The sequence below is a fragment of the Zootoca vivipara genome, chromosome 6 (assembly GCF_963506605.1).
Source record: "Zootoca vivipara chromosome 6, rZooViv1.1, whole genome shotgun sequence".
NCBI lineage: Eukaryota > Metazoa > Chordata > Lepidosauria > Squamata > Lacertidae > Zootoca > Zootoca vivipara.
The window spans coordinates 13,343,946-13,368,627 of record NC_083281.1 but is presented as its reverse complement, the minus strand read 5'-3'; the positions used below and the strand labels follow the sequence as shown (position 1 = coordinate 13,368,627).

The following is a 24,682-nucleotide window of genomic DNA, read 5'->3' as shown; positions in this document are numbered from 1 at the left end:
GCAGAGAGAAAGCTACTAATATCTGTGCAACTGGACATGGGTGGACAAGTCTGAGCAGAGGACAGCTGCAGCCACATTGGAAGAACACCCATTGTGGTGCGTGGGGGATTCGTGGCTTCTCGAGACTGGAAGTGGTGGGGACCCACACGAAGAGGCAGCAAGCAAGTTGATCGCTGGATCTCATGCAACCAAGATCTAAACTCTTTTACAAATTGGTCTCTGTTTGAAAAACACAGTTCTTCAGAAAGATTTACAGCCAAACAAAATGAGAGAATGCAAAACCCCAAATGCTCCAGTTTTTTGGCGGTTCTTTTTCTATACAAGACAAAAAAAAAACTTATTTAAAGCAATTACAATATCTTACAGGCTTCTGAACGGTTAGGGGAGGCCAAGGGGGATGCGGAAGCTTCAACAGATAAAAGTGCACCAGCTCCAGGAGAGGTGCCGTGGAGACACACCCGGGACAAGGGAGGCTGGATCGGGCCGAGTCTCAGGCTGGAAACGTTACGCGATTGGAAAAAGCTGCCCCAGAACGGTGTGTTCACAGGCACAACGATTAATCTGAGCTCCACCAGGCCTTGGCTAGTGAGCGTGCCGGCCCCGGACGGATCAAGCATGCGGCTGGACTTGGGGCAGGGAGCAGCTCGACACCAAGTCCCGGGGCTGAGAGATGTTTGGGGCCTGATGCCAGATGTCTTCCTCTGGACAAGGGTCACGTTTTAAAGTTTGGGTTTTCAAATCTCCAAGGTCACAAATCATTGCAGCTCATAGGAGGATAGAATTGTAGAGTTGGGAGGGACCCAAAGGGTCATCAGCTCCCTGAAGAATGTACAAAGCACAGCCCCAAATCTGAAGTGGGAAGGTTGGCCTCTGGGCTGGCAAGAGCGTCACCATTCCCCACCTGGTGTCAAAGCTTGTGAAGGCGTGGATGGACTTGTAGGAAGGCGTTTCACACTGGGAGGGAGATCTTAAGGGGGTTGCTGGCCATCCTGGGAATGGGACACACTGGGGAGGAAGGCCATAGGTCAGTGGTCAAGCACCTGCTTTGGATACAGAGTGCTTCAGATTCTAGTCTCGGCACCTCCTGAGCCTGTCTGAAATCTCCAGAGAGCCACCGTCGGTATCCAAAATACGGATGGAGCTAGCTGGACAACTTCAGCATCTCCCTGTGCTCCCAGGGCAAATGGATAGGAACTGCTGATCCTGATCTCCCCCCCCCCCCCCGCAGCTTGCCAGAGCTACACAACTGGCTTCCAGGACAGATGTTGCCTTTCCATTTCCTCTCTGCACTGAATGGGAAGAGCTGGAAGCCAGGCAGGCGGACTTGAAATCAAGTCTTCAGGGGGACAAACAAGGGTATGGGGTGAAACATCCAGCTTGAAAAGCCCTCATCAGGACCAGTCCAGCCTCTGGAAAGACCCACAGAAACCTCCCTTCCCTCTCAGGCTGACCTCCTTGTCCCATAAAGTTGGAAGGGGACACAAATGTCATCTAGTCCAACCCCTGAAGGAATCACAAGCTAAAGGGTCTATACTCTCTGAGGGTGCAGGCAAAGCTGATGTGCTATTCTGGGGCAGAGGCTGCCTGTCAGAGGCCTCTTGTGGCCTCCGCTCTGGCTGGGGACCAGCTCTCCTTCCCACCCAGCTTGGATCTGGTGAAGGCAGCGTCTCCTGGGCCCGTCTCCAGGTGCAGTTCCTGACTCTGCTGTTTATTGCATAAAAGCACACCTCCGTGCTGCGACGGGCGAGCCCCCTCCCCGAGGTGCCCCTCCCCAATTGCAGAAGTCGTGATGGCAAGGGATATGGCTTGTTAAGAGCAGTGCCAAAGCGGTGTCCGCAGACTCTCCCCCTCCCCCCCTTGTGCTGCTGACGTGAGTTTGTGCTCCGAAGTCTGGGCGCCGTTTGCGCATCCTTCGCGGGTCCCTCCTTGGAAGATGGAGCCTGTTCTGTCTCGGATGCCCCCCTCGGAGCCCCAAAGATGAGGCAGCAGGAGCAGCAGAGCCCCAGGCGGCTTTGGAAAAGGGGGGAGCAGGCAGCCTCCCCCCGGCCCCTTCACCCTCCGCCGAGGTTTCTGTCCGGAGGGCATTGAAACGGCGCGCAGAGAGAGGCGCGAAGGCAACTAAGGGGCAGATGGCTTCACGAGGGAGATGGGAGCAGAGCCAGACACAGATGGAAAACTGGCCAGGGGCCGACAAACACACACACAGCACCCCAGACGAGACATTTTTCCGGGTGGGGGCAGGGGAGCGGCGTGGGATCGTCTCTGCACTTCAGAAACGCATCACGTCGAATGCAGTTCCTACGAGTCTGATTGCTGAGGAAGCAGGCGGCGAGGCGGATGCAGGCAGAGGGGGGGGTCTGGAGCGATGTCCACGCAACCCCCCCAAACTCTCATAAAAAACCGCCCCCACTGGAGCAGGTTTTGTTGCTGATCGGAAGACAAGAAACTGGAAGGAGAAATTCTTGCAGAGAAAGCAGAAACAGCCACTCTCCACCTTTGACACACCTCCCTTGAGGGCCATTGTCAAGCAGTCACTTTGAGCTCCTGGGGATGGACGGGGGGGGGGGGAGCTGCCTCTCCCCACTGGTGGCAGCAAAGGGGGGCAGCCCTGCAACCCCCCCCCTACCGTGGCACATGGCCTTCACCTGGCCTGCCTCTGATTCTGCCTTGCACGGGTCCCCTTTGGAGGACTCTGCAGACATTTTTGAGCATGGGGGGGGTATGAAAAGTGGGGGAGGTCCCGGGACACAGATTGGACGAAAGCAGAAGATGCTGTTTGTTCCTGGGCACCAGCCATGGGAAAGCAGAGAAGCCTCCTCGTTCCCGAGCATCTGCCAGGGTCCCTTGAGTGCCTCTTGGCAGGAGCAAGGGTGGCAGGCTCTGGGGACCGTCTGGGGCACAGCTCTCCCCCCTCTGAGCTGGTGGAGTCTCACCCCCCCCCCAGCAATTCACTGTCTGTACAGTCTTGGCTGCTTCAGCAGATAACAGAGGGAGGCCAGCGAGCAGGCACCCCCACACACACACCTTGGGGCCCCTGGAGTGCCTTGGCACCTGGCCATGCCCCTCCCCAAAGACCCCCCGAGTCTGCCCCAGGAAGCTCTCCTCCTCGCGTGGGCCAAGGGCACAGAGCGTCCGGCGCCTCCTTCTCTGGGAGTTCCTCACAGCAGCCTCACGGCCCTGCGGCAAGAGGGGCAGCCTCATTTCTTGCGCCCCGAGGTACTGGCCCTGCGGTCAGCGTCCCGATGTTTTGGGTTGCCCTCGTCGGTCGAGGAGGTGGTCAGCAAGGCCTGGCTCCAGCGGGCGATCTCGGCGTGCTCTGCGATGGAGGCTGTGAGGGCCTCCAGCCAGGTCTTCAGCTCCTCCTGAAGGAAGGAAGGGGGTTAAAACCAACCAAACTTGCTAAATTGTATAAGATGAAAAATAAGGAATGTTGGAAATATAAAGAAAAAGAGGGAAATTTCTATTATATGTTGTGGACTTGCAGTAAACCTTATGGGATTTGGTATATGATGAGTTAAAGAAAAATGTACAAAGGTACATTTGTTTTAAAAAAACCATTTTTACTGGGTACCAGTAAATTGTTGCATACATAAACAAAAATTGTTTAGGTATGCAACTACTGCAGCAAAGACTTTATTAGCCCCCAAAATGGAAGCAACAGGAATTACCAACAATTGAAGAGTGGCAGACGAAGATGTTGGAATATGCAGAGTTGGCGAAGCTGACTGGGAAAATCTGAAACCAGTGTGATCAAGCTTTTCAAAAAGACGGGCAAATTTATACAATACTTGAAGGACAATTGTGAACAATTAACAACACTAGCAGGACTGACTTAAGAAGACTTGTAATGTTGATGATTCTACCTTTTTACATTTTCTTTAAAAAATGTGATAATGGAAATGGTGTAATGTAAACAGGAAGACGTACAAATGCGATGACATAATAGAAAACTAAGGTAACCATGAGGCAGGAGGGGGGGAAGTCGACCAGCTCATATGAGCAAAATTAATACGAAAAATGAGGAAGTATTTATATACTGTATTGTAAAACAAAAACTCAGTAAAATATTATAGTACAAAAAAAGGAAGGAAGGAAAGGTAGAATCTCAGGTCAGAGCACAGCGGCCTCCATGGAATCATAGGTTTGGGGAGCTGGAAGGGACCCCAAGGGACATCTAGTCCAGCCCTCTGCAATGCAGGACAGCTCACAACCACCGCTGACCCTTCTGAAGGGAGAGTTGCACAACTCCCGGAAGACATAAACCCACCAAGGCTCAGATAGGGACCCTACCTCCATCTATGGTGGGGCTGTACCAAAATTTTGGGCAGCTGCACAAATTAATTAAGATCTGAAACTGCCGCATTATTATAATGAATGGAATGGTTTGCATGGGCCTAAAATGGTTGAAGAACACCATGAAATGAAGGCTGTTGAGGAACTATTAATGAACTGTGTTGATCAAAGAGCTAATGGAATGAGCACGTTCTGGCAAAAACAAAATGATATGAACGGTACATGCAAGGAGGCGTAAAAGACTGCCTTTACAACACTAGTCTCAAACAGTAAGTGTTGTAATATGCCAGGAGCTACAGAACACCAGGTTCAAACAAGAAGAATCATGAAATGCCAAGAACATGCCAAGGACAAGAAGGACTGCCAAGATTCAGCTGAACAGCAAGAAAAGATGAGACTTTTCAGATTGGTGTGTGTGCCAGAGGCAGATGAGATCCCGCTATCTGGTCACCCAAAACTCTTACTGAAACTGATCACTTAAGTGGAGAGTGGTGGTGAGTATGGGATATGAAGGGATGTGTGTATGGTTGAGTCCATATTCCTTGTCTTGACATGTGAATTGCTTGTTAATCAATAAAACAATATTATAGAGAAAATCCAGTATTGGTTGTCCGAGCTTAACTTGTGCCTTCCTAGAGTGTACTGGGTCTCAGCTATGCTAAACACCTAAACAGATTACATAAAAGGACCTATTTGGTCATAACATTATCCCAACTTCTCAATTAGCCCTTTTATCTATACGGGACAAGATTGGTATAAGGGAGACTTTATAGTGTAACCGCTTATAGCGGCTAGAACAACCATTGCACAGTTTTGGAAAAAATTAGATGGGGCTCCCTATTTGCTACACTAAAGTGGAAAACTAACAGCTGAGGGACTTCAGGGGCTAAAGGAAAAGGGACGGTTTTCTACCTTTTTGGGGGATCTGGCCTTATTTCATTTCTAAGCCAGGAGGAACATGGTCTGGGATCCCCTTGGCCCACAAATGAATATGATTGATACAGGGACTAAGGGCATTTGAATAAGTTAATTACTGTACATTGCCTTGGTATTCACAGGGTCCCTGTTTCATAACCCTGCCTTGTTTAACTGTTATGTCTCTGCTATAGGACAGTTAAGTCCAGTCAACTTCAATTTTGGGGTGCGGTGCTCATCTCTGCTTTCAGGCCGAGGGAGTCGGTGTTTGCCCGCAGACAAATAATCACGTATGGGATACATCTATTGCCGCCAGATCCTGTTTGATAACACTGTCTTTTGCAGGATTTTGTATAAACTTTTTTTTGGAAAAAATCAAGAAAATTATAAACACCCATCTGAGAGAGAACCAAGACCTCACCTCATCCTTGGCCTGCAGGAGGAACTCGCCACCTTCGCTAGTCCTGGAAGAGAGGAAGAAGCACCGGTTAGGGAAGTCAAGAACAGAGGAATAGCCTTGGGCTGGATCCAGCCAGTGGCCCTCTCGCATTTCCCGACACTGCCACTCAGGGGCAACTATGGAACTCCCTGCCACAAGAGACAGCGATGGCCACCAGCCTAGATGGCTATAAAAGAGGATTAGGCAAATTTAGGGAGGAGGATGAGAGGGCTATCGATGGCTCCTAGGCACAATGGCTATGCACTTAATCTCCGTTGCTGGACACCACAAGAGGGAAGAGCACAGTCGTGTTCAGATCCTGTTTGCGGGTTTCCCATGATGGGCCTCTGGTTGGCCCCTGTGAGGACAGGATGCCGGACTACAACCAGGCTTTCCTTAAATTCTTAGGGAACCTCCAGGTCCAGAGGCAGTCTATCTTGATTCCTAGGTCTTGATTCCTAGATTCCTAGGGCATTTGATCACTGAGAACAGGATGTTGAGCTCGATGGGCCCCTGTGTTCTTATGTACTGCTGCCTCCCCCCCCCTTTTGAATGCTTTATTGGTTGAAAACTTTATAACAGAAATGTACAATAGATGTTATGGGCTAAATGAGAAATAAAAAAACAATTCTTCATTCTTTAACTAATAATACTTGCTTTGTAATCCATTTGTGATTAAATTTGACAAGACCTCCAATCTTCCCCTTGCATTCCAGAATTAAATTCCTTAAATATGCGCTTAAACTTTGCTTTCTACATGTTATTTAACTTACTATAGATTTTATTTCACAAAATTATCCTATTTACACACCAAAGCTCAATCAAGACCAGCCAATAGATTGATCTCTGGACAATGCTCTTTTACATAGACTCTGTATGTATCCCACTCTGATAAATTTTTCATCTGTAACGTCTCTTAACCTTGCTGATAATCTCGCCAGTTCAGCGTACTCTCCTCTTATCTTGTTTTGCCAATCTAATTTGGAATATCCTCTCCCTTCCACCCGTTTGCGATTAGAATTCTGGCAGTGACTTTAACATACAGAAAGACTCTCCTGAACTTTTGGGGGATTTCAATACTCATAATTCCTAGCAGGAAGGCTTCAGGTTTCTTAGGGAAGGAGCATTTGCACATTTTCGTTATAAGTCATTTCCAAAATTGTCTGATCTTTTTACAGTTCCACCACATGTGGATCCATGTGCCTTCCACCTCCCTGCATTTCCAACAAGTGTTTGTCCTAGATCTGAACATTTTGGCTAGCTTAAGAGGCATTAAATGCTACCCGCAAAGCATTTTCATGCAATTTTCTTTTAAATCATAACATGATGTAAATCTGATGTCTTCGTTCCAGAGTCTCTCCCAACTTTCCATGTAATGTACTGCTGACTTCTGACCTCCTGTTCCCCCCGCCTTCCTCCTGCACCTTGGTTCCCAGGAGGGCACCATCTGTGCCCTGCCCCTTGGCATAGCCAGGAGGGGCTCCCTTGGTCTCCAGCACCTTGCCCAGCAACCCCCCCCCCCACTGCTTGGGGGCCTGCCTGCCCTCTTTGGAGGGAAGAAGCAGAATGCCCACCCACCCCCCCATCCCAGGCCAGAGGCTCACTTGATCCTCAGGACGTTCTTCTTCTTCTTGTAGGCATTGGCCACCTCGCCTGTGGCATTGAGGAGGCTGAGGAGGGGCTCGTTGGCGTGGGTGCTGCCCGACTCCCGCCCCTTGGAGTCCTTGTAGAAGCCCAGCTCCCCCTTGCTGAGGACGCAGAAGAGGTTGATCCAGGACCTGAGAGAGAGAGAGAGAGAGAGAGAGAGAGAGAGAGAGAGAGAGAGAGAGAGAGAGAGAGCCAGCTGAGGTCAGCACCTCCCAGGAGCCCCCCCACCCCCACAAGTGGGGAGAAGTTGTTTGGGGGGGGGGAACACCTGCTTGGCATGCAGAAGTTCCCAGGGTTTGAGCCCCTCAAATTCCTGTTGCAGACCACCTATTTCTGTGATGCTCGTGTGATGCTTTTGGGTGATCATTGGCGAAGAGGCCGGGCAATTGCTAAAGTGGTCCCTTGGTTCTCAAATGCCGAAAACCCGGAAGTAAGTGTTCCAGTTTTTGAACGTTTTTCAGAAGCCAAATGTACGACGTGTCTGTCGGCTATTGTTTCCGGGGGAACCCGCACCTATCAGAAGCCGCAACTTGATTTTCGAACATTTTGGAAGTCAAATGGAATTCCGGAACAGATTAAGTTCAAGAACCAAGGTACCACTGTACTAGGCACTTTTGTTCTTGCTCCTTATTTTATTTATTTTGCATTTTTGTTTTTGAGGCTTTTTCAGTTACAGTGGTGCCTCGCTAGACGAATTTAATTCGTTCCACGGGTCTTTTCTTATAACGAAAAATTTGTCTAGCGAATCCCATAGGAATGCATTGAATTTTTTTAAATTTTTTTTTGCCCATAGGAACGCATTAATTGAATTTCAATGCATTCCTATGGGAAACCGCGATTCGCTAGACGAATTTTTCGTAAAACGAATTCGTCTAGCGAGGCAACCTGCACTAGAAAAAACCTTTCGTTAAGCAGAAAATTCGTTAAGCAAGGCATTCGTTAAGCGAGGCACCACTGTAATTTGTTTTTGTGACTGTGTGGAACCCAGTTCAGCTACTGATTGATTGATTGTGTGACTGCAGAATGAATTTTTTTTAATATAACTTTTTTATCATCTACAATACTTTCTTATTTATTTTATAGTACAGTACACTGATGTGGGTGGCGCTGCGGTCTAAACCACTGTGCCTCTTGGGCTTGGCGATCAGAAGGTCGGTGGTTCGAATCCCTGCGACCAGGTGAGCTCCCGTTGCTCAGTCCCTGCTCCTGCCAAACTAGCAGTTCGAAAGCACGTCAAAGTGCAAGTAAATAAACAGGTACCACTCCAGCAGGAAGGTAAACGGCGTTTCCGTGTGCTGCTCTGGTTTTTGCCAGAAGCGGCTTAGTCCTGCTGGCCACATGACCCGGAAAAACTGTCGGTGGACAAACGCCGGCTCCCTCGGCTAGTAAAGCGAGATGAGCGCTGCAACCCCAGAGTCGTCTGCGACTGGTCCTAACGGTCAGGGGTCCTTTACCTTTTTACACTGATGATTGCTTTCATTTTATGGATCGATGGTCTCGTTAGATAGTAAAATTCATGTTAAAGGGCTGTTTCAGGGGTTGTCTTTAAAACGGATTAATCCATTTTGCATGACTTTCTGTGGGAGAGTGCACCTTGGTTTTGGAATGCTTTGGTTTCGGAACGGACTTCCAGAACAGATTAAATTTGAGAACCAAGGTACCACTGTAAGGATAACAACAACAACAACAACAACAACAACAACAACAACAACAACAACATGATGTTCCTGCCAGCACCCTGGCTGGAGCATTCTTCAGCCATTGAGGGCAGGAACCCACCCACCAAAGCCCCATGGAAGCCAAGCAGAAGCCCCTGGAATTGCCCCCTCTCGGGCCCGGCCCCTTTTTGGCAGGGGGATGTGGACCCGCTCCCACCCCTTTCCTTTGCCAGTCCCACAGGGCACTGGCAGGATCCTCTCCCCCCCCCCCGCCCCCCGACTCACCTGTTGGAGGCTTTCTTGTTGGGCCCCTCCAGCTCCAGCTTGCGGAGGAGGTAGCCCTCCTGCTGGACGGTGTGGGTGGGGGGCGGCGGGGGCGGAGTGCTGGTCTGGGCGGGGGCGGAGCGGGACCGGCGCGCCTCCCCCGGCGGGGCGTTGGGGTCCTTGGGCCGGGGCCTCCGGCGCGGCTTAGGGCGGTCTCGGGCACGGGGGCGGTCGGGGCGGGGCGTCCTGTCGGGCAGCATGTCCAGCCCGTTGGGCAAGCGGGCCGGAGACTCCCTCTCGCGAGGCTGCAGGAAAAGAGGGAGAGAGACGGGTTGACCTCTTGGGGGCCAAGATGGCGGACCCCCAAGGAGGGTCTCGTCACCTAGGCTCTCGGAGACGTGATGTCAGACCAGGAACCCATGGGTGGCACAGCCAGGGGCTGGGGTGGGCACAGCAAAAATGGGGGGGGACTCACCGTGGCTACCGCTGGCGAGGCCGCCGACCCTGTGGATTCCTTTTCCTGCAGCTGTTCCACGATGTCTGCCAACGTCGCCTTGCTGTGGGTGACCAGGAAGAGTATCAGAGGGGCTGCCCCCCCGGGAGATTCAGGAGGGCTGTGTCCCAGGGGAGAGTGACCAGGCCATGCTTTTCAACATCTACATGCAGCCGCTGGGAGAGATCATCAGGGGGTTTGGGCTGGGTGTTCATCAGCATCCCAACCAAATATTAAAAACAGAATCCAACATTAAAAACTTCCCTAAACAAGGCCGCCTTCAGGGCTGCCCAAGCCTGAATGCTGCAAATTGTAGAGTTGGAAGGGGACCCCAGGAATCATCTAGACCAGCCCACTGCTGCAATGCCGCAGGAATGACAGCTGAAAAATATCTGGAAGTTAGCTATCTGACTTTCATGGGAAACCTCCACTGCCTTGCTAGGTCACAGAATCATCAATTTATAGGGTTGGAAGGGAGCCTCGAGGGCCATCCAGTCCAACCTCCTGCAATGTAGGAATTTCAGCTCAAGAATTGTTGAATTGCAGGGTTGGAAGGGACCCGAAGGGGCCATCTAGCCCAACCCGCTGCAGTGCAGCTGTCCCCATGTTGCATCCCTTCTTAATAACCTAATTAAAAGGTCACTTGCCAAAATTAAGCAAATGCTTTCAGCTGACCCACTGGCTGTGGGGCCCTGAGCTGCCCTTTCTTCCCCTGTGGCCCCCAGACCTGCCTATCCCCCCCCCGGTGGCTCCTCACCCTCCTCCCTTGGGGTCATTGCGCTGGGCCTCCTGCTCGCTGGACTCCTGCCTCTCCAGCCGCCTCTCGTGCCGCTCTCGTGCCCCCTGCCGGGGCGCCTCCTGCTCGCTGGACTCCTGGCGCTCCAGCCGCCGCTCTCGCCTCTCCCGACGCCTCTCGGGCTGCTCGTGACGCGCCGACGGCGCCTCCTGCTGCTCCACTGGCTCCTGGCGCTCCAGCCGCCGCTCGTGGCGCTCCCGGTGGCGCTCCACATGCGCCTCTGCCCGCCTGCTCCCCTTGGTGTCCGCCAGCTCTGGACGAGAGTCTGGTCGGGGGGCGGATTCCTCCACCGTGGCACCAGCCTTGCCCTCCCCAGGTGCCTTGGCCTCCGGCGCCTCCTGCAGCCGGTCAATCCGGGGCTGGAGGCGCTCGGGCTTCAGCTCGTGCCGGACGTAGCCCACCTTGGCCTCGCCACGCTCGGGGGTCTCCGGCTTCAGCCCATTGACCAGGGCCTGGGCCTCCCCCCGGCCTCGGAGAAGCAGCAGCTCCTTCTCGTGGAGGGGCTGGCGCAGGAGCGACTTGTGGCCCAGCTCTGCCGGGTCGGCGAAGACCTTGCGGCCCAGGAGCGGCGTGGGGGGCTGCTTGCTCTGCTCGGCCCGCAGCTTCTCGATCTGTGGGGCAGGGCACAAAGGAAGGTCAGCCTGGGGAAAACGCTGGATGACTTCTTATTAATTGACATACACATATTACACATCTTACATATACAGTGGTACCTCTAGTTGTGAACACCTCTGAATACGCATCCTTCGGGCTACGCATGCGGCAAACTAGGAAGTAACGGAAAAGTTTCCGCCCCGAGCGCATGGACAGAACAAGTGCCTCTGGATGCGAATGTTTCGGGGTAAGCACAAACCCCCGGAATGAATTAAATTTGTATCCAGAGGTACCACTGTACAGAAGATAGGAAAAAGAAGAAATAAAAGAAAAGAAGAAGAAAAAAACCAGGCAAACCTAAAGCAAACGAACAAACCCATTCCATTTCAACCTCTTCGTAAGGAATACAAGCTGTCCTTATTCCTATTTAGTAACCTCCTCCTCTTCTATACTTATAGTATCTCCTTTTCCGACTTATTGCTTGATTCCAATTTATATCTTGACTTCCCACTATCCCTGTACGGTTCTTAATATCTCATATTACTGGTTGTCTGTATGCCATTAGTAAGTCTGTGGAGAAACAATCTTGATTCCATGTGGAATTTTAGTCTAAGCTGAGCCAAGTCCTGGAAACCTCCTTTTTCATATAATTAATAAACACATCCCATTCTCTCCTAATTCTCTCATTTGACTGATTTCTAATTATTTCTGTGAGTTTAGCCAGCTCCAAATATTCACTTAATTTTAAGAGCCATTCTTCTTTTGTTGGCAATATATTACTTTTCCAATATTTTGCTATCACGATCCTGGTGGCCATGGTTGCATATAGACTCTTTTTTTTATCCTCTGGGAGGTCTGTTGTGAAAATTCCTAATAAAAATAACTCTGGCTTTTTTGGACAAGTATGCCTAATCATTTTTTAAAAAAATTCTTCGTAAATCATGTTCCAGAATGTTTTTATTCTGGGACACATCCACCACATGTGGAAAAGATTCTCATCCTTACGGTTGCACCTCCAACATTTACTACTAATTTTTTTTATAGCCAATTTTGCTGGGGTAAGGTACCACTGGTACATCACCTTTAGAAGGTCTTCTTTGATCATATAACCAGCCGTGAATCTGATGTCCTCCTTCCAGAGGTGGGAAAAACTCTGGACTTAAATTTTACAGCGCGTGAAACTTTGAAATAAAACTCCATGAAGATGCTCTGTCACTGGTACCCGACACCCAGCAAGCTAGCAAAAATGTACAGAACCAGCTCCAACTTGTGTTGGAAATGTAAAGAAAGAGAGGGAACTATGTACCATGTGTGGTGGAAATGCAGAAAGGTAAAGGGATTTTGGGAAATGATCTACAACAGTGGTTCCCAACAGGTGGTCCGGGGACCCCCAGGGGTCCGCGAGCTATGCCAGAGGGGTCCGCAAGATGCTATTAGAATAAAAAATATATTAAATATATTTCGTATGATAACATATTTTTTGTTTTGGCCACTTCCTGCATGAGCAGAGTCTAGCGCAAAACTAGAATTAGATAGAGGCAGTAGTTCTGCTGTATGCCGTTAGGTAGCGCTTTACAAACACTACTGTTTTGCAAAGAGGCAGCGCGCGCATTCTACTAACGCTCACCTCCCCAAGATGCTTTGTGCGCGTCAGCTTCATTTGTGCGCTACTGCGCAGGTACCCTGTCTTTTCCATTCCCCTCCCTCCTCCCTGGCGCGCGCTGCCTCTTTGCAAAACAGTAGTGTTTGTAAACAAAGTGTTGTTTTTCGCGGAAGCTACAGTTTGCGTAGTTAAAAATGGACCGTTGGTTAAAAAGTGGTTCATCTCATTAAGAACTGAAAATTAAAACTAACTGTATACTGATGGAGTACTCTGTTGTAACTGTAAAAAACCTATAAATATAAAATATAAAAAGACTCTTAATTTGGCTCTCACTTTTTAATTTTAGGATTAGGAATTAATGGGGGTCCCTGTCACAATAGCGGCTCGATGAGGGGTCCTCGAGAAAATTTTGTTGGGAACCCCTGATCTACAACAAGCTAAAAAAAAAAGTTTAAATTAACCTTTCCCCCCAAAAAACCGGAAGCCTTTCTCCGGGGGATTATAGGTGTAGTGATGCCAAAAGACCTAAGGAGATTATTTATGTATGCAGCCACGGCAGCGAGAATGTTGTTAGCCCAATGTTGGAAAGGAAAGAACATACCGACAAAAATGGAATGGCAGATGAAACTATTTGAGGATGCCGAGATGGCAAGATTAACAGGGAAAGTTAGGGATCAGGAAGATCAAAAATTCAACAGAGAATGGGATAAATATAGACAAAAAAATCACTATCAACATGTAACATCTTTTGCAGGCTTTGAATGACTCCTGCAATGTCAAATATCTCTTGGAAGTATTGAATAATTGTAAAATAGATGCAGTTGATATAGATACGCAGAGAACCCAGGTTGGGGAGGAGGGAAGTCTCAATATGGGAACGATCTTATCCTATTTCTGCTTTTTCCTTTTTCTTTTGTTTTATTATTTATTTTCCTCCCCAAACCCATTAGGTACATTACTGATGGAGAGTTGTAACTGTGATTCATTGTATAAAATCAATAAAGATTAGATATAAAAAACAAAACAAATGAGGGTCCATTTCAGACCCCAGTGAGAACCTTCCCCCTCCCCAGAATCTGAAACGTAGCACACTCCAGGATCGTCTAGTCCAGGGGTAGGCAACCTCAGGCCCGTGGGCTGGATGTGGCCCAATCGCCTTCTCAATCCGGCCCACGGACGGTCTGGGAATCAGCATGTTTTTACAAGTAGAATGTGTCCTTTTATTTGAAATGCATCTCTGGGTTATTTGTGGGGCATAGGAATTCGTTCATTTCCCCAAAAAAATACAGCCCGGCCCACCACATGGTCTGAGGGACGGTGGACTGGCCCATGGCTGAAAAAGGTTGCTGACCCATGGTCTAGTCCAAGCCCTGCAAAGCAGGAAACCCAGCTCAGCAATCCATATGATCTCTGCTTAAGAACCTCCACCTTCCCCAAAGCGACATTCGCACCCGACCCCCTCTGCTCGCCCGGCGCTCTCCATCCCGTACCGTGGTGAGCCGCCGCAGGGAGCTGAAGCGTTCCTCCCAAGTCGCAGCTGCTTTGCGGAAGGCCTCGTGGCGCCGGATCAGCTGCTCCACCTCGTCGACGCTGTTGCCCAGCTCACGGCTCTTCAGCAGCGGCTCCTGGGCGGTCAGCCAGGCATCGGCCACCACTGCCTCCTGGGCGAACTGGTGGACCTCCAGCACTGCGGGGGGGGGGAGAGCTCAGGGCTTTGCGAATCAAGGCAAGAAGCTTGAACCTGGCCGGGTACAAGACGGGCAGCCGGTGCAGCTGCTGAAAGGATGGGCTCAGGTATTCTCGGGCAGCTGCAAGAACCTCGAACCCGGCTCGGTCATGAGTGGGTGTCACGAGGCTGTTGCGTGGGGGTATTGGGTTGTTGTTTTTCTTTTATTCTGCATTTTGTGGTTTTATATCTTGGTTTTATTCTGCGAACCGCACAGAGACCCTGAGTATAGGGCGGTATATAAAGTCTGATAATAATAATAATAATAATAATAATAATAATAATAATAATAATAATAATAGATGTTCTTGCCAGCATCCTAGCTGCAGCATTCTTCACCCATTGAGGGCAGGAATCCACCCACCAAAGCCCAACCAAAGCCAAGCAGAAGCCCCTGGAACTGGGGCCACGTCTGCCCCCCCCAGCCCAGCTGTGCCCACCTGCTTTGGCCTCCCTAGGACTCCTGGGACCGGCCCCTTTTCGGCAGGGGGGCGCGGACCTGCCCCCACCCCGTACTTTGCCAGTCCTGTGGCTGGACAGGGAGGCCGGTGGACCTCTAGCACTGTGGGGGGGAGAGAGGGAAAGAGACCTCTACACCCAGCCTCTGGAACTCCCTGCCACTAGAGACCGCGGCCAATGACCCCAAAGGCTTAGCTTCTCCTTGTTCCCCGAGTTGGTGAGGCTCATTTGACAACGGGAAGCTGAGCCTTTAGTCCCCTTGGCCCAGTCTGCTGGAACTCCCTGCCACTGGAGATTCAGCAGGCGTCTTCCACACCAACTTCTACACACTTCCTGAAAACATTTCTATTCTGCCAGGTGATTACGAAGACACCATTCCACAATGGTTAATTGAGCTCTGCTTTTCGCTTTCTGATGTTTCTTATTGCTGTAGACAGATATTTGCTTTTATTTTAATGACACAGCAAATGCCTCGGGAGTCGAACATTTTGGCTCTCGAACGAATGAAGAAGAAGAGTTTGGATTTGATATCCCGCTTTATCACTACCCGAAGGAGTCTCAAAGCGACTAACATTCTCCTTTCCCTTCCTCCCCCACAACAAACACCCTGTGAGGTGGGTGGGGCGGAGAGACTTCAGAGAAGTGTGACTAGCCCAAGGTCACCCAGCAGCTGCATGTGGAGGAGCGGAGACACGAACCCGGTTCCCCAGATTACGAGTCTACCGCTCTTAACCACTACACCACACTGGCTCTCTGAATGAAAACCAGAACTGATTGTTCCGGTTTCCAAAAGTTCTTTGGAACCTGAATGTCGGATGCGATTTCACATGATTTAGTCAATAAATAAATAGTATAGTAGTATAAATAAATAGTAAATAGTATGTGTTGATGGGGAAACACAGGATCGACTCCCCCCCCCAAAAAAAATGTGAGGATGGGAGTTGGGAGGGAAAAGGATGCCCCCCACTTCCCCCTGGAGGGCTACAAAGCAAACCGTGAGAGGAGGAACGATTTTGTGGGCAGGATCTGCAGGGGGATATTTTTTTTGGGGGGGGAGGAGGGGGTGGCGTTGCACCCGGACTCACTTTGCTGCAGCCACTCCCAATGGCGGTCCCATTTTTCCACCATCTCCTTCTTCTTGGTCATCAGCTTCTCCAGGTGGAGCTTGATCTGAAGCGGAGAGAAGACAAAGGGTCACGTCTCTGCCCAGACCTTGCCTGCCTCCCCCCCCAAAAATCCCAGGCCCCCCCCCAGAGAATCCCAGGCCCTGCGCCTCTGAAAAGGTCTCCCCCCCTGCCATGCAACGCGGTCCTTGGGTGCGGCAGAACAGAGAAGGGGGGCACCCCCCACTTTACCCCACTGCCCGATGGGCCCCCCTCCCCTGGCCACAGAGATGGGGCGGAGCCTACCTCCTCGGAGGCGGGGCTCTTGTTCAGCACCAGTGTCTTGCCCAGGTCCACACAGGAGGCAATGTTCTTGCTGTGGGTCTCGATCTCACTCTTCAAGCCCTGGTGGTAGTTCATCAGGACCTCCACGGTGGAGACGTCCCTGCAAGGGTGGGGGCAGAGATGATGCAAGAGGGAAGGTACCCACCCACCCACCCACTCACAGGAGTGGCCAGGGCCAGATTTAGGTTTGATGAGGCACTCAGCTCCTGAAGGGAATTTCTATGTCCAGCTGTCCTTTGTCAACAAGAAATTGTCCCTTTTTTGTGGGTTGAATAGATGCTATATGGTCATTTGTGGACCTCATAGGTGTCTCAAGCCCTTTGCCCATGTTGCCCTGCAACCAGTTCATGCAGAATGTAGGTACCCTCTACAGTGGAACCTCAGTTTATGAACAACTCGGTTTACGAATTTTCGGTTTACGAACGCCGCAGACCCATCTGGAACGGATTAATCCACTTTCCATTACTTTCAATGTTCGCTTCAGTTTATGAACGCTTCAGTTTATGAACAGACTTCCGGAACCAATTACACCCATGCTTCGGGTTAAGTACGCTTCAGGTTGAGTACTCCGCGGACCCGTCTGGAACGGATTAATCCACTTTCCATTACTTTCAATGGGAAAGTTCGCTTCAGTTTATGAACGCTTCAGTTTATGAACAGACTTCTGGAACCAATTGTGTTCATAAACCGAGGTACCACTGTATATAGAAATGAGCAAACCAGGGATATTTGAGGGAGCAGGCGAGCAGGCGGGGCCATGACTTGCGTCATAGGAGCCAGCCAACAAAACACGGTTGCTGTAGGTAGGTTTTGTTTTATTTGTTTTTTTATCTTATATTTTGGAAATGTACATCCAATTTTTTTCCTCTTTTCATTTTGGGGCCCCCCCCCAAGAGAGGGGGGCCCTAAGCTAGAGCTTGTTTAGCTTGTACGTCAATCCGACCCTGGTTTGTGGGCGCCCTGAGAGGCAGGTCTTCAAGGACTCACAGATCCAGGTGGCCTCTGGCCTCTGGCCTCTGCAGCTGCTTTTGTATCTGGAGTTGATTCCTGCATTGCTGGGGGTTAGGGTGGATGACCCCTGGGGGTTCCTTCCAACTCTGTGGTCCTCTGGTTCTTTGATGGGTGAGGGCCCCAGGTGGAAAGAGGCTGCTCCTAGCCCAGGCGCCCCCTCACCCCCTCCTGCCCCTCTCCTTCCCTGCCAGGCTGCAGCAGTTCATCCAGGACCTGGAGAGCTGGAAATGTACATCCAGTTTTTTTTCCCCTTTATTTTTTTTGGGGGGGGGGTCCCCAGGAGAGTAGGGCCCTAAGCTATAGCTTGTTTAACTGATACGTGAATCTCGGACTGGGGGTGGCTTTGACTTGTTGCCTGCCTCTAAGTCAGGGGTTCCCGAAGTGGGTGGTAGCACCCCTTGGGGGTGGATCTGATTCCTGCATCGCAGGGCACTGGGCCAGAAGTCCTTTGGGATGCCTTCCAACCATTCCCTGTTAGCAGAGGTCTAAATGACCCCCAGCTTTTGAAAAGGCCAGGACCTGGCAGTCCAATGGGATGCCAGATGTAGCAAGGAGGATATGCCCCCCTGCAAAGCTATGTTCCAGCCTGTTGCTCTCCGAGAGCTGGTGGGACGGCCCTGAATACCTGAAGGAGCATCTCCACCCCCATCGTTCAGCCCGGGCACTGAGGTCCAGCTCCGAGGGCCTTCTGGTGGTTCCCTCCCTGTGAGAAGTGAGGTTACAAGGAACCGGGCAGAGGGCCTTCTGTGGCGCCGGCCCTGTGGAATGCCCTCCCATCAGATGTCAAGGAGATAAACAACTAGCTGACTTTTAGAAGACATCTGTTTAGGGAAAATTTTAATGTTTGATGTTTTGTCGCTATTATTATTATTATTATTATTATTATTATTATTATTATTATTATTACGGTATTATTTTGGGAGCCACCAAGAGTGGCTGGGGATACCCAGCCAGATTGGTGGGGTATAAATAATAAATTATTACTATTATTACAGTGGTACCTTGGTTCTCAAACGCCTTGGTTCTCAAATGCCAAAAACCCGTAAGTAAGCATTCCAGTTTTTGAACATTTTTCGGAAGTTGAACGTCCAATGTGGCTCTCAGCTATTGTTTCTGGGGCGCTTGTACCAATCAGAAGCTGTGCCTTGGTATTTGAACATTTCTGGAGAGGATTTAGTTTGGCACTTTTGTTTTTGATTCCCCCCCCCCCCGCTTAATTTGTTTTTGTGACTGTGTGGAACCCAGTTCACCTACTGATTGATTGATTGATTGATTGAGTAAGTGAGTGACTGTGGAAATGGATAAAAGCCCCCCATCCAAACAATGACTATCATCGGTGCAGGTAACAAAAATAAATTCATGTTAATTTTATTTTTATACTGTCTTCTTCATTTTATAGTACAGTACATTGATTAGTGCTTTCATTTTATGGATCAATGGTCTCATTAGATAGTAAAATTCATGTTAAATTGCTGTTTTAGGGGTTGTTTTTAAAAGTCCGGAACGGATTACCGGTATTCGGTTTTGCATGACTTTTGCAAAAGTAGTATCTGAAGAAGTGTGCATGCACACCAAAGCTCATACCAATAACAACCTTAGTCGGTCTCTAAGGTGCTACTGGAAGGAATTTTTTTTATTTTATTTTGACTACGACAGACCAACACGGCTACTTACCTGTAACTTTCTATGGGAAAGCACGCCTTGGTTTTGGAACGCTTTGGTTTTGGAACGGACTTCCGGAACAGATTAAGTTTGAGAACCAAGGTACCACTGTATTATTATTATTATTATTATTATTATTATTATCATTACCTGGGCTTCTCTCCCGTGCCGATCTGGCAGATGATGGTGTCCATCCAGGAGATGAGGTCGCGCACCATGTTGGAGAAGCGGATCTTGTCGGCGGTGGTGGTGATCTGGAGGCGGCAGTCCTCGCACGAGCCCAGCAGCTCCTTCCAGGAGCGCATCACCTCCTGCTCCTTGGTGGCAATGGCCTCGGCGTTCTCGCCGGCGTAGACCGTCCGCAGCTGAGCCGCCACCTCCTGCAGTTGCCGCACCTGGCGGGGAGCAGGGGGGGGTTAAGGGGACAAGAGGGGGTTCACTGCACCCCTGGGAGGGAAGGGGGCCTCGTGGGGCAGGCAGCGCTCTCTCCTCCTGGGCGGAAAGGGGGCAGGGAAGGCGCGGTCTCATAAGGGGAGTGTGCTGGGTCAGGCCAATGGCCCATCTAGCCCAGGATCCTGTCCTCACATTGCCAAATCCCCCATAGGAATCGAGATAGACTGCCTCTGGGCCTGGAGGTTCCATCAGAACACGAAAGGACTGGATGCTGGATTAGGCCAGATCTGGTCCAGCATCCTGTTCTCACAGTGGCCAGCCAGATGCTGAGGATGGGGAGCCTCCAAGCAGGATTCGAGCACCTGAGACCTTTCCCCTTCCTTCTGGTATTTGGAAGTGTTTGGTATTTGGAAGTGTTGCTGCCTCCCCCAAGATGTAATTCAAGATGTGATTATTCTACTTTAAGCAGGCACCGCTTCCCCCAAAGCATCCTGGGAACTGCAGTTTGTTGAGGATGCATGGCTTGGCGAGCAGGCAGGGAAGAGGAGTCTCCTAAAAACTCTCAGCGCCCTTAGAAAACTACAGCTCCCATAATTCTTTGAGAGAAGCCAGGACTGTTTAAAGCAGAGTCATCGTGAAGCTAACAATATAGGAAGAGCTTCTGGATCAGGCCAATGGTCCGTCTAGTCCAGCATCCTGGCCTCATGGTGGCCAACGAGATACCCAAAGGGAAACCCACCAGCAGGGGCAGATTTCAAGAGCAACAGTCTCGACCCTGTAGTGCAGTGGTTCCCAACAGGTGGTCCGTGGATCATGTTCCAGAATGTTTTTATTCTGGGACACATCCACCACATGTGGAAAAGATTCTCATCCTTACGGTTGCACCTCCAACATTTACTACTAATCTTTTTTTTATAGCCAATTTTGCTGGGGTAAGGTACCACTGGTACATCACCTTTAGAAGGTCTTCTTTGATCATATAACCAGCCGTGAATCTGATGTCCTCCTTCCAGAGGTGGGAAAAACTCTGGACTTAAATTTTACAGCGCGTTAAACTTTGAAAGAAAACTCCATGAAGATGCTTTGTCACTGGTACCCGACACCCAGCAAGCTAGCAAAAATGTACAGAACCAGCTCCAACTTGTGTTGGAAATGTAAAGAAAGAGAGGGAACTATGTACCATGTGTGGTGGAAATGCAGAAAGGTAAAGGGATTTTGGGAAATGATCTACATAGTGGATTCCAACAACTGGGATTCGGAATAATTGCTGCCTCCAACCGTGCCATCCGGAGTAGACCTCATTTGTCCAATCCTGTTTTAAAGCCATCCGAGTCAGTGGCCATCCCTGCCTCTTGTGGCAGCGAGTTCCATAGGCTAACTATGCGCTGCTTTAAAGGTATGATGCGAATGACCAGAAGCTTTCTTATTGGCTATAGTGGGTAAAGAGATACCGAGACAAGATAAAAAAAAAACTCTTCATGTATGCAGCAACTGCAGCAAGAATTCTGCTAGCCCAAAAATGGAAACAGCATGGAATACCAACAAAAGAAGAGTGGCAGATGAAGAGGATGAACTTTGCAGAACTGGCGAAACTGACGGGAAGAATCCGGAACCAGCGAGACCAAGCATTCCAAAAGGACTGGAATAAATTTATATTTATATTTGAAAGACAACTGTAAGCAATTAACGTCACTAGCAGGGTTATCAGAAGATTTGTAAGTTGAAATTACTACCTACAGTGGTACCTCGCAAGACGAAATTAATTCGTTTCACGAGTCATTTCGTATTGTGAAAATTTCGTCTTGCAAAGCGCGGTTTCCCATAGGAATGCATTGAAATTTAATTAATGCGTTCCTATGGGCAAAAAAAAAGCGCAAAAAAAGGTGCCGACTCACCCGCCACGGCCGGACATTTTTAAGACTCTGGGGAGGGGGAAACAGGAGGAGGGCCAGGGAGAGGCTTCCTCCCTCCTTCCCCAGCAGCCGTTCGCACGCCCAACCAGACGGGTTGGGCGCTCTCCCGTTCGTGCTCCTTCCCTGCTTCGTCTTGTGAAGCACGACCATAGGAAACTTCGTCTTGCGAGTCTTCAAAAAACTCGCAAAACGCTTTCATCTTGCGGGTTTTTCTTTGTGAGAGGCGTTCGTTTAGCGAGGTATCACTGTATTCAGGTTGAGTAATGTAATATCTTAGGTAATGATATAACAAGAATAGGAAAGGAAGTGAAATGCAAAGATGCAAAATTTAAGTTTGTATACCACTAGACGGGAAGGAGGGAAGTCGATAGGCTCAGTTTGAGCCAAAGAGCTTTAAAAAGAAGATATGATGTTACACAATGTGATTATATGTAAAACTAATACAAATTATTATAAACAAAATAAATAAATAAATGTAGGCTGTGAATTTGGGAATATGGAAGTGAGTGCTGGACCATAAAGAAAGCTGATCGCCGAAGAATTGATGCTTTTGAATTATGGTGCTGGAGGAGACTCATTGAGAGTCCCATGGACTGCAAGAAGACCAAACCTGCTCACTGGAAGGACAGATCGTGAAGCTGAGGCTCCAATACTTTGGCCACCTCATGAAAAGAGAAGCCTCCCTGGAAAAGACCCTGATGTTGGGAAAGATGGAGGGCACAAGGAGAAGGGGACGACAGAGGACGAGATGGTTGGACAGTGTTCTCGAAGCTACGAACATGAGTTTGACCAAATTGCGGGAGGCAGTGGAAGACAGGAGTGCCTGGCGTGCTATGGTCCATGGGGTCACGAAGAGTTGTACATGACTAAACTACTAAACAACCACAACAGGATGTGCCTGGGGCCTCCCCCTTACACACACACACACACACACACACACACACACACACACTGCCTCACCTGCGTCACCAAGACCTGGACGTCGTGCTCGAAGGAGCTGAGCATTCTCTGGAGGGTGCCGGCCGACGTCTTGGCCTCGCGAGCCGTGACCTCCGGCAGGCGCTGCTTCTTCTCCTCGATCTGGGAGAGGACATCCTTGCAGTCGCTGAAGAACTTGTGCAGCTCATGGGAGGCGGCCAACATCTGGGCCCGCGTCTCCATCAGCTCCAGCAGGTCGGCCCAGGCCTCGTTCACCCCGTCCTTCCACTCGGCGATGGTGGCGGCGTCGGCGTGGCCGTAGTCAATCAGCTCGTCCACCATCTGGTTGACGGCCGAGATCCTCTCATTCCCGATGCTGCCCGTCTCGCTGGCAAACTCGGTGAACTTCTCCTGCAGCAGCTGCGGGGAATCGGAAAGTCGTATGGTACAACAGCCGCTGGGATTTTACTAGCCCCCAAATGGAAAGAGGACAAGATACCAACGAAAGAAGAATGGCAAGTTCATAAAAAAACTTTTTTTTTTAAAAAAAAATGCCTGCTCCAAAGGTCTTATCTTCCTACACTAGGGATTATATAGCTATACCTGAAATTTCATGCATATCAGTTAATATCTTGACCCTCCTCCACAAAAATAGCTGTTTACTTGGCCGTTTTCCTATGACGTGAAGGCTGAAATTTCAGTTCAGTGGAGCAGGGTCAAGAAATTAACTGATATGCATGAAATTTCATATAATCCCTAGTGTAGTAAGGTAAGACCTTTGGAGCAGGCATTTTTTTAAAAAAGGTTTTTTTATGAACCGCCCTAACGGCAAGTCAAACTTATGGAATACGCAGAAATGGCAAAACTCACGGGAAGACTCAAGAGACAATGGTAGTAGAAACATTAAAAAGGATTGGGAATCGTTCATGCTGTATCTACAGAAATACTGTAAAGAAATGGACTGATCAGCAGGATTTGAGTAAACACTTACAATTAAGAAAACAAATGTAAAGATCAAGAAAGAACAAGTTGGAAACTAATCAAGTGTCAGGTAAAATTGGAAAGAAAATATGGTACAAATAAGTGCTAAGAACATAAGAGCATTTAATTAAAAGATTAACAAAATTGGGGAAAATAAATTAAGCGAAAGTCACAAACATTTAATGAACCTGAAGGGGAAGAAGAACATTGTACGGTTGGAAGGGACACCCAGGTTCATCCAGCCCAACCCCCTGTAATGCAGGAATTGCAGCTGAAGTGCAAAGCGGGGCCAGGTGGGGAACTAGACAGAGAAACTGCAAGTCCTCTGTCCCCTGGATGCTGTAATTGTGCTGCCAGCGGAGCAGAGCTGCAAGAGAAAGGCACTCTGTACATGCTCACTGCAGTTAAGCAAAAGCACTAGGCTTAAAAATAATAATGATAATAATAACAATAGCAAGACATATACAACACAGAGAGTTGCAGTCAAATAACTTTTGCTCAAAATACACCCATGGAAATTAATGGACTTAAGTGAGTCATGGCTATTGGTCTCAATGGGTCTACTCTAAATAAAAGTTAGCTGAACACGACCCTTAATTTTTACATATCTGCCTTTGCTTTTCTGTCTGTAAGACTTACATTAAATAAATAAATAAATAAATAAATAAATAAATAAATAAATAAATAAATTATTATTTATTCCAGGCATCCCCAAACTTTGGCCCTCCAGATGTTTTGGACTACAATTCCCATCTTCCCAGACCACTGATCCTGTTAGCTAGGGATCATGGGAGTTGTAGGCCAAAACATCTGGAGGGCCGCAGTTTGGGGATGCCTGATTTATACCCTGCCCATCCGGCTGGGCATGAATCTGCAACAAATCTGTTGAAAATAAATAAATGGACAAATATTTAAGACATTTCATAAGGCCTGTATAAATCAAACTAAAGCTGCTCTTCTGAACCGCTTTTTTTGCAATCAAGCAGCAAATATATTCTCACGAAAGAGATAAATACGAATAAAGTGAGAAGGAGGCAGCGGTCAGGGGGCAGCTCCCCGAGTGCAGAGGGGCCCCGTCCGTCCCCTTGTCTCACCGTGACGTGTTCGTAGTCCTGGCCCAGCTCCGGGGAACCGGCCACCACTTCCTTCTCGGCGATCCAGTGCTCCAGCTCGTCCACCTCGCGGCTCAGCTGGTAGAGCCAGTACTGCTGCTCCAGCCGGGCCTTGCGCTCCTCCACCAGGTCCTTCAGGGAGACGTAGAGGCGGTCCACTTGCGACTGGCGCCGGCTGATCTGCTCGCTGGCAGGAAAAGGCCCGTCAGAGGGGAGGGCAGCAGGGGGCCGGGTGACATATACCGCATTTTTCCGTGTATCAGATGAGGTTTTTGGACTCAAAAATCATGTCCAAAAACTGGGGCCGTCCTATACATGGATAGTGGCTTGGAGGGGGAGCAGCGGCGCGGCACCGGA

At 49.4% G+C, this 24,682-nt stretch overlaps 1 protein-coding gene across 1 annotated transcript in view; it reads right to left on the bottom strand.

The window, feature by feature from the left end:
- Positions 1-1,220: 1,220 nt before the first annotated feature.
- Positions 1,221-24,682, bottom strand: part of SPTBN4 (spectrin beta, non-erythrocytic 4) — a 104,757-nt gene continuing 81,295 nt past the window's right edge. Inside the window, exons 26-37 of the mRNA XM_035118507.2 lie at positions 24,308-24,512; positions 22,275-22,652; positions 19,159-19,403; positions 16,297-16,435; positions 15,973-16,057; positions 14,193-14,389; positions 10,467-11,116; positions 9,692-9,773; positions 9,238-9,521; positions 7,252-7,425; positions 5,630-5,672; positions 1,221-3,362 (exon numbers count right to left, since the gene is read on the bottom strand). Of these exons, the coding sequence (XP_034974398.2) occupies positions 3,198-3,362; positions 5,630-5,672; positions 7,252-7,425; positions 9,238-9,521; positions 9,692-9,773; positions 10,467-11,116; positions 14,193-14,389; positions 15,973-16,057; positions 16,297-16,435; positions 19,159-19,403; positions 22,275-22,652; positions 24,308-24,512 (2,647 nt within the window). The 3' untranslated portion in view covers positions 1,221-3,197. The remainder of the gene's footprint in view (positions 3,363-5,629; positions 5,673-7,251; positions 7,426-9,237; positions 9,522-9,691; positions 9,774-10,466; positions 11,117-14,192; positions 14,390-15,972; positions 16,058-16,296; positions 16,436-19,158; positions 19,404-22,274; positions 22,653-24,307; positions 24,513-24,682) is intronic.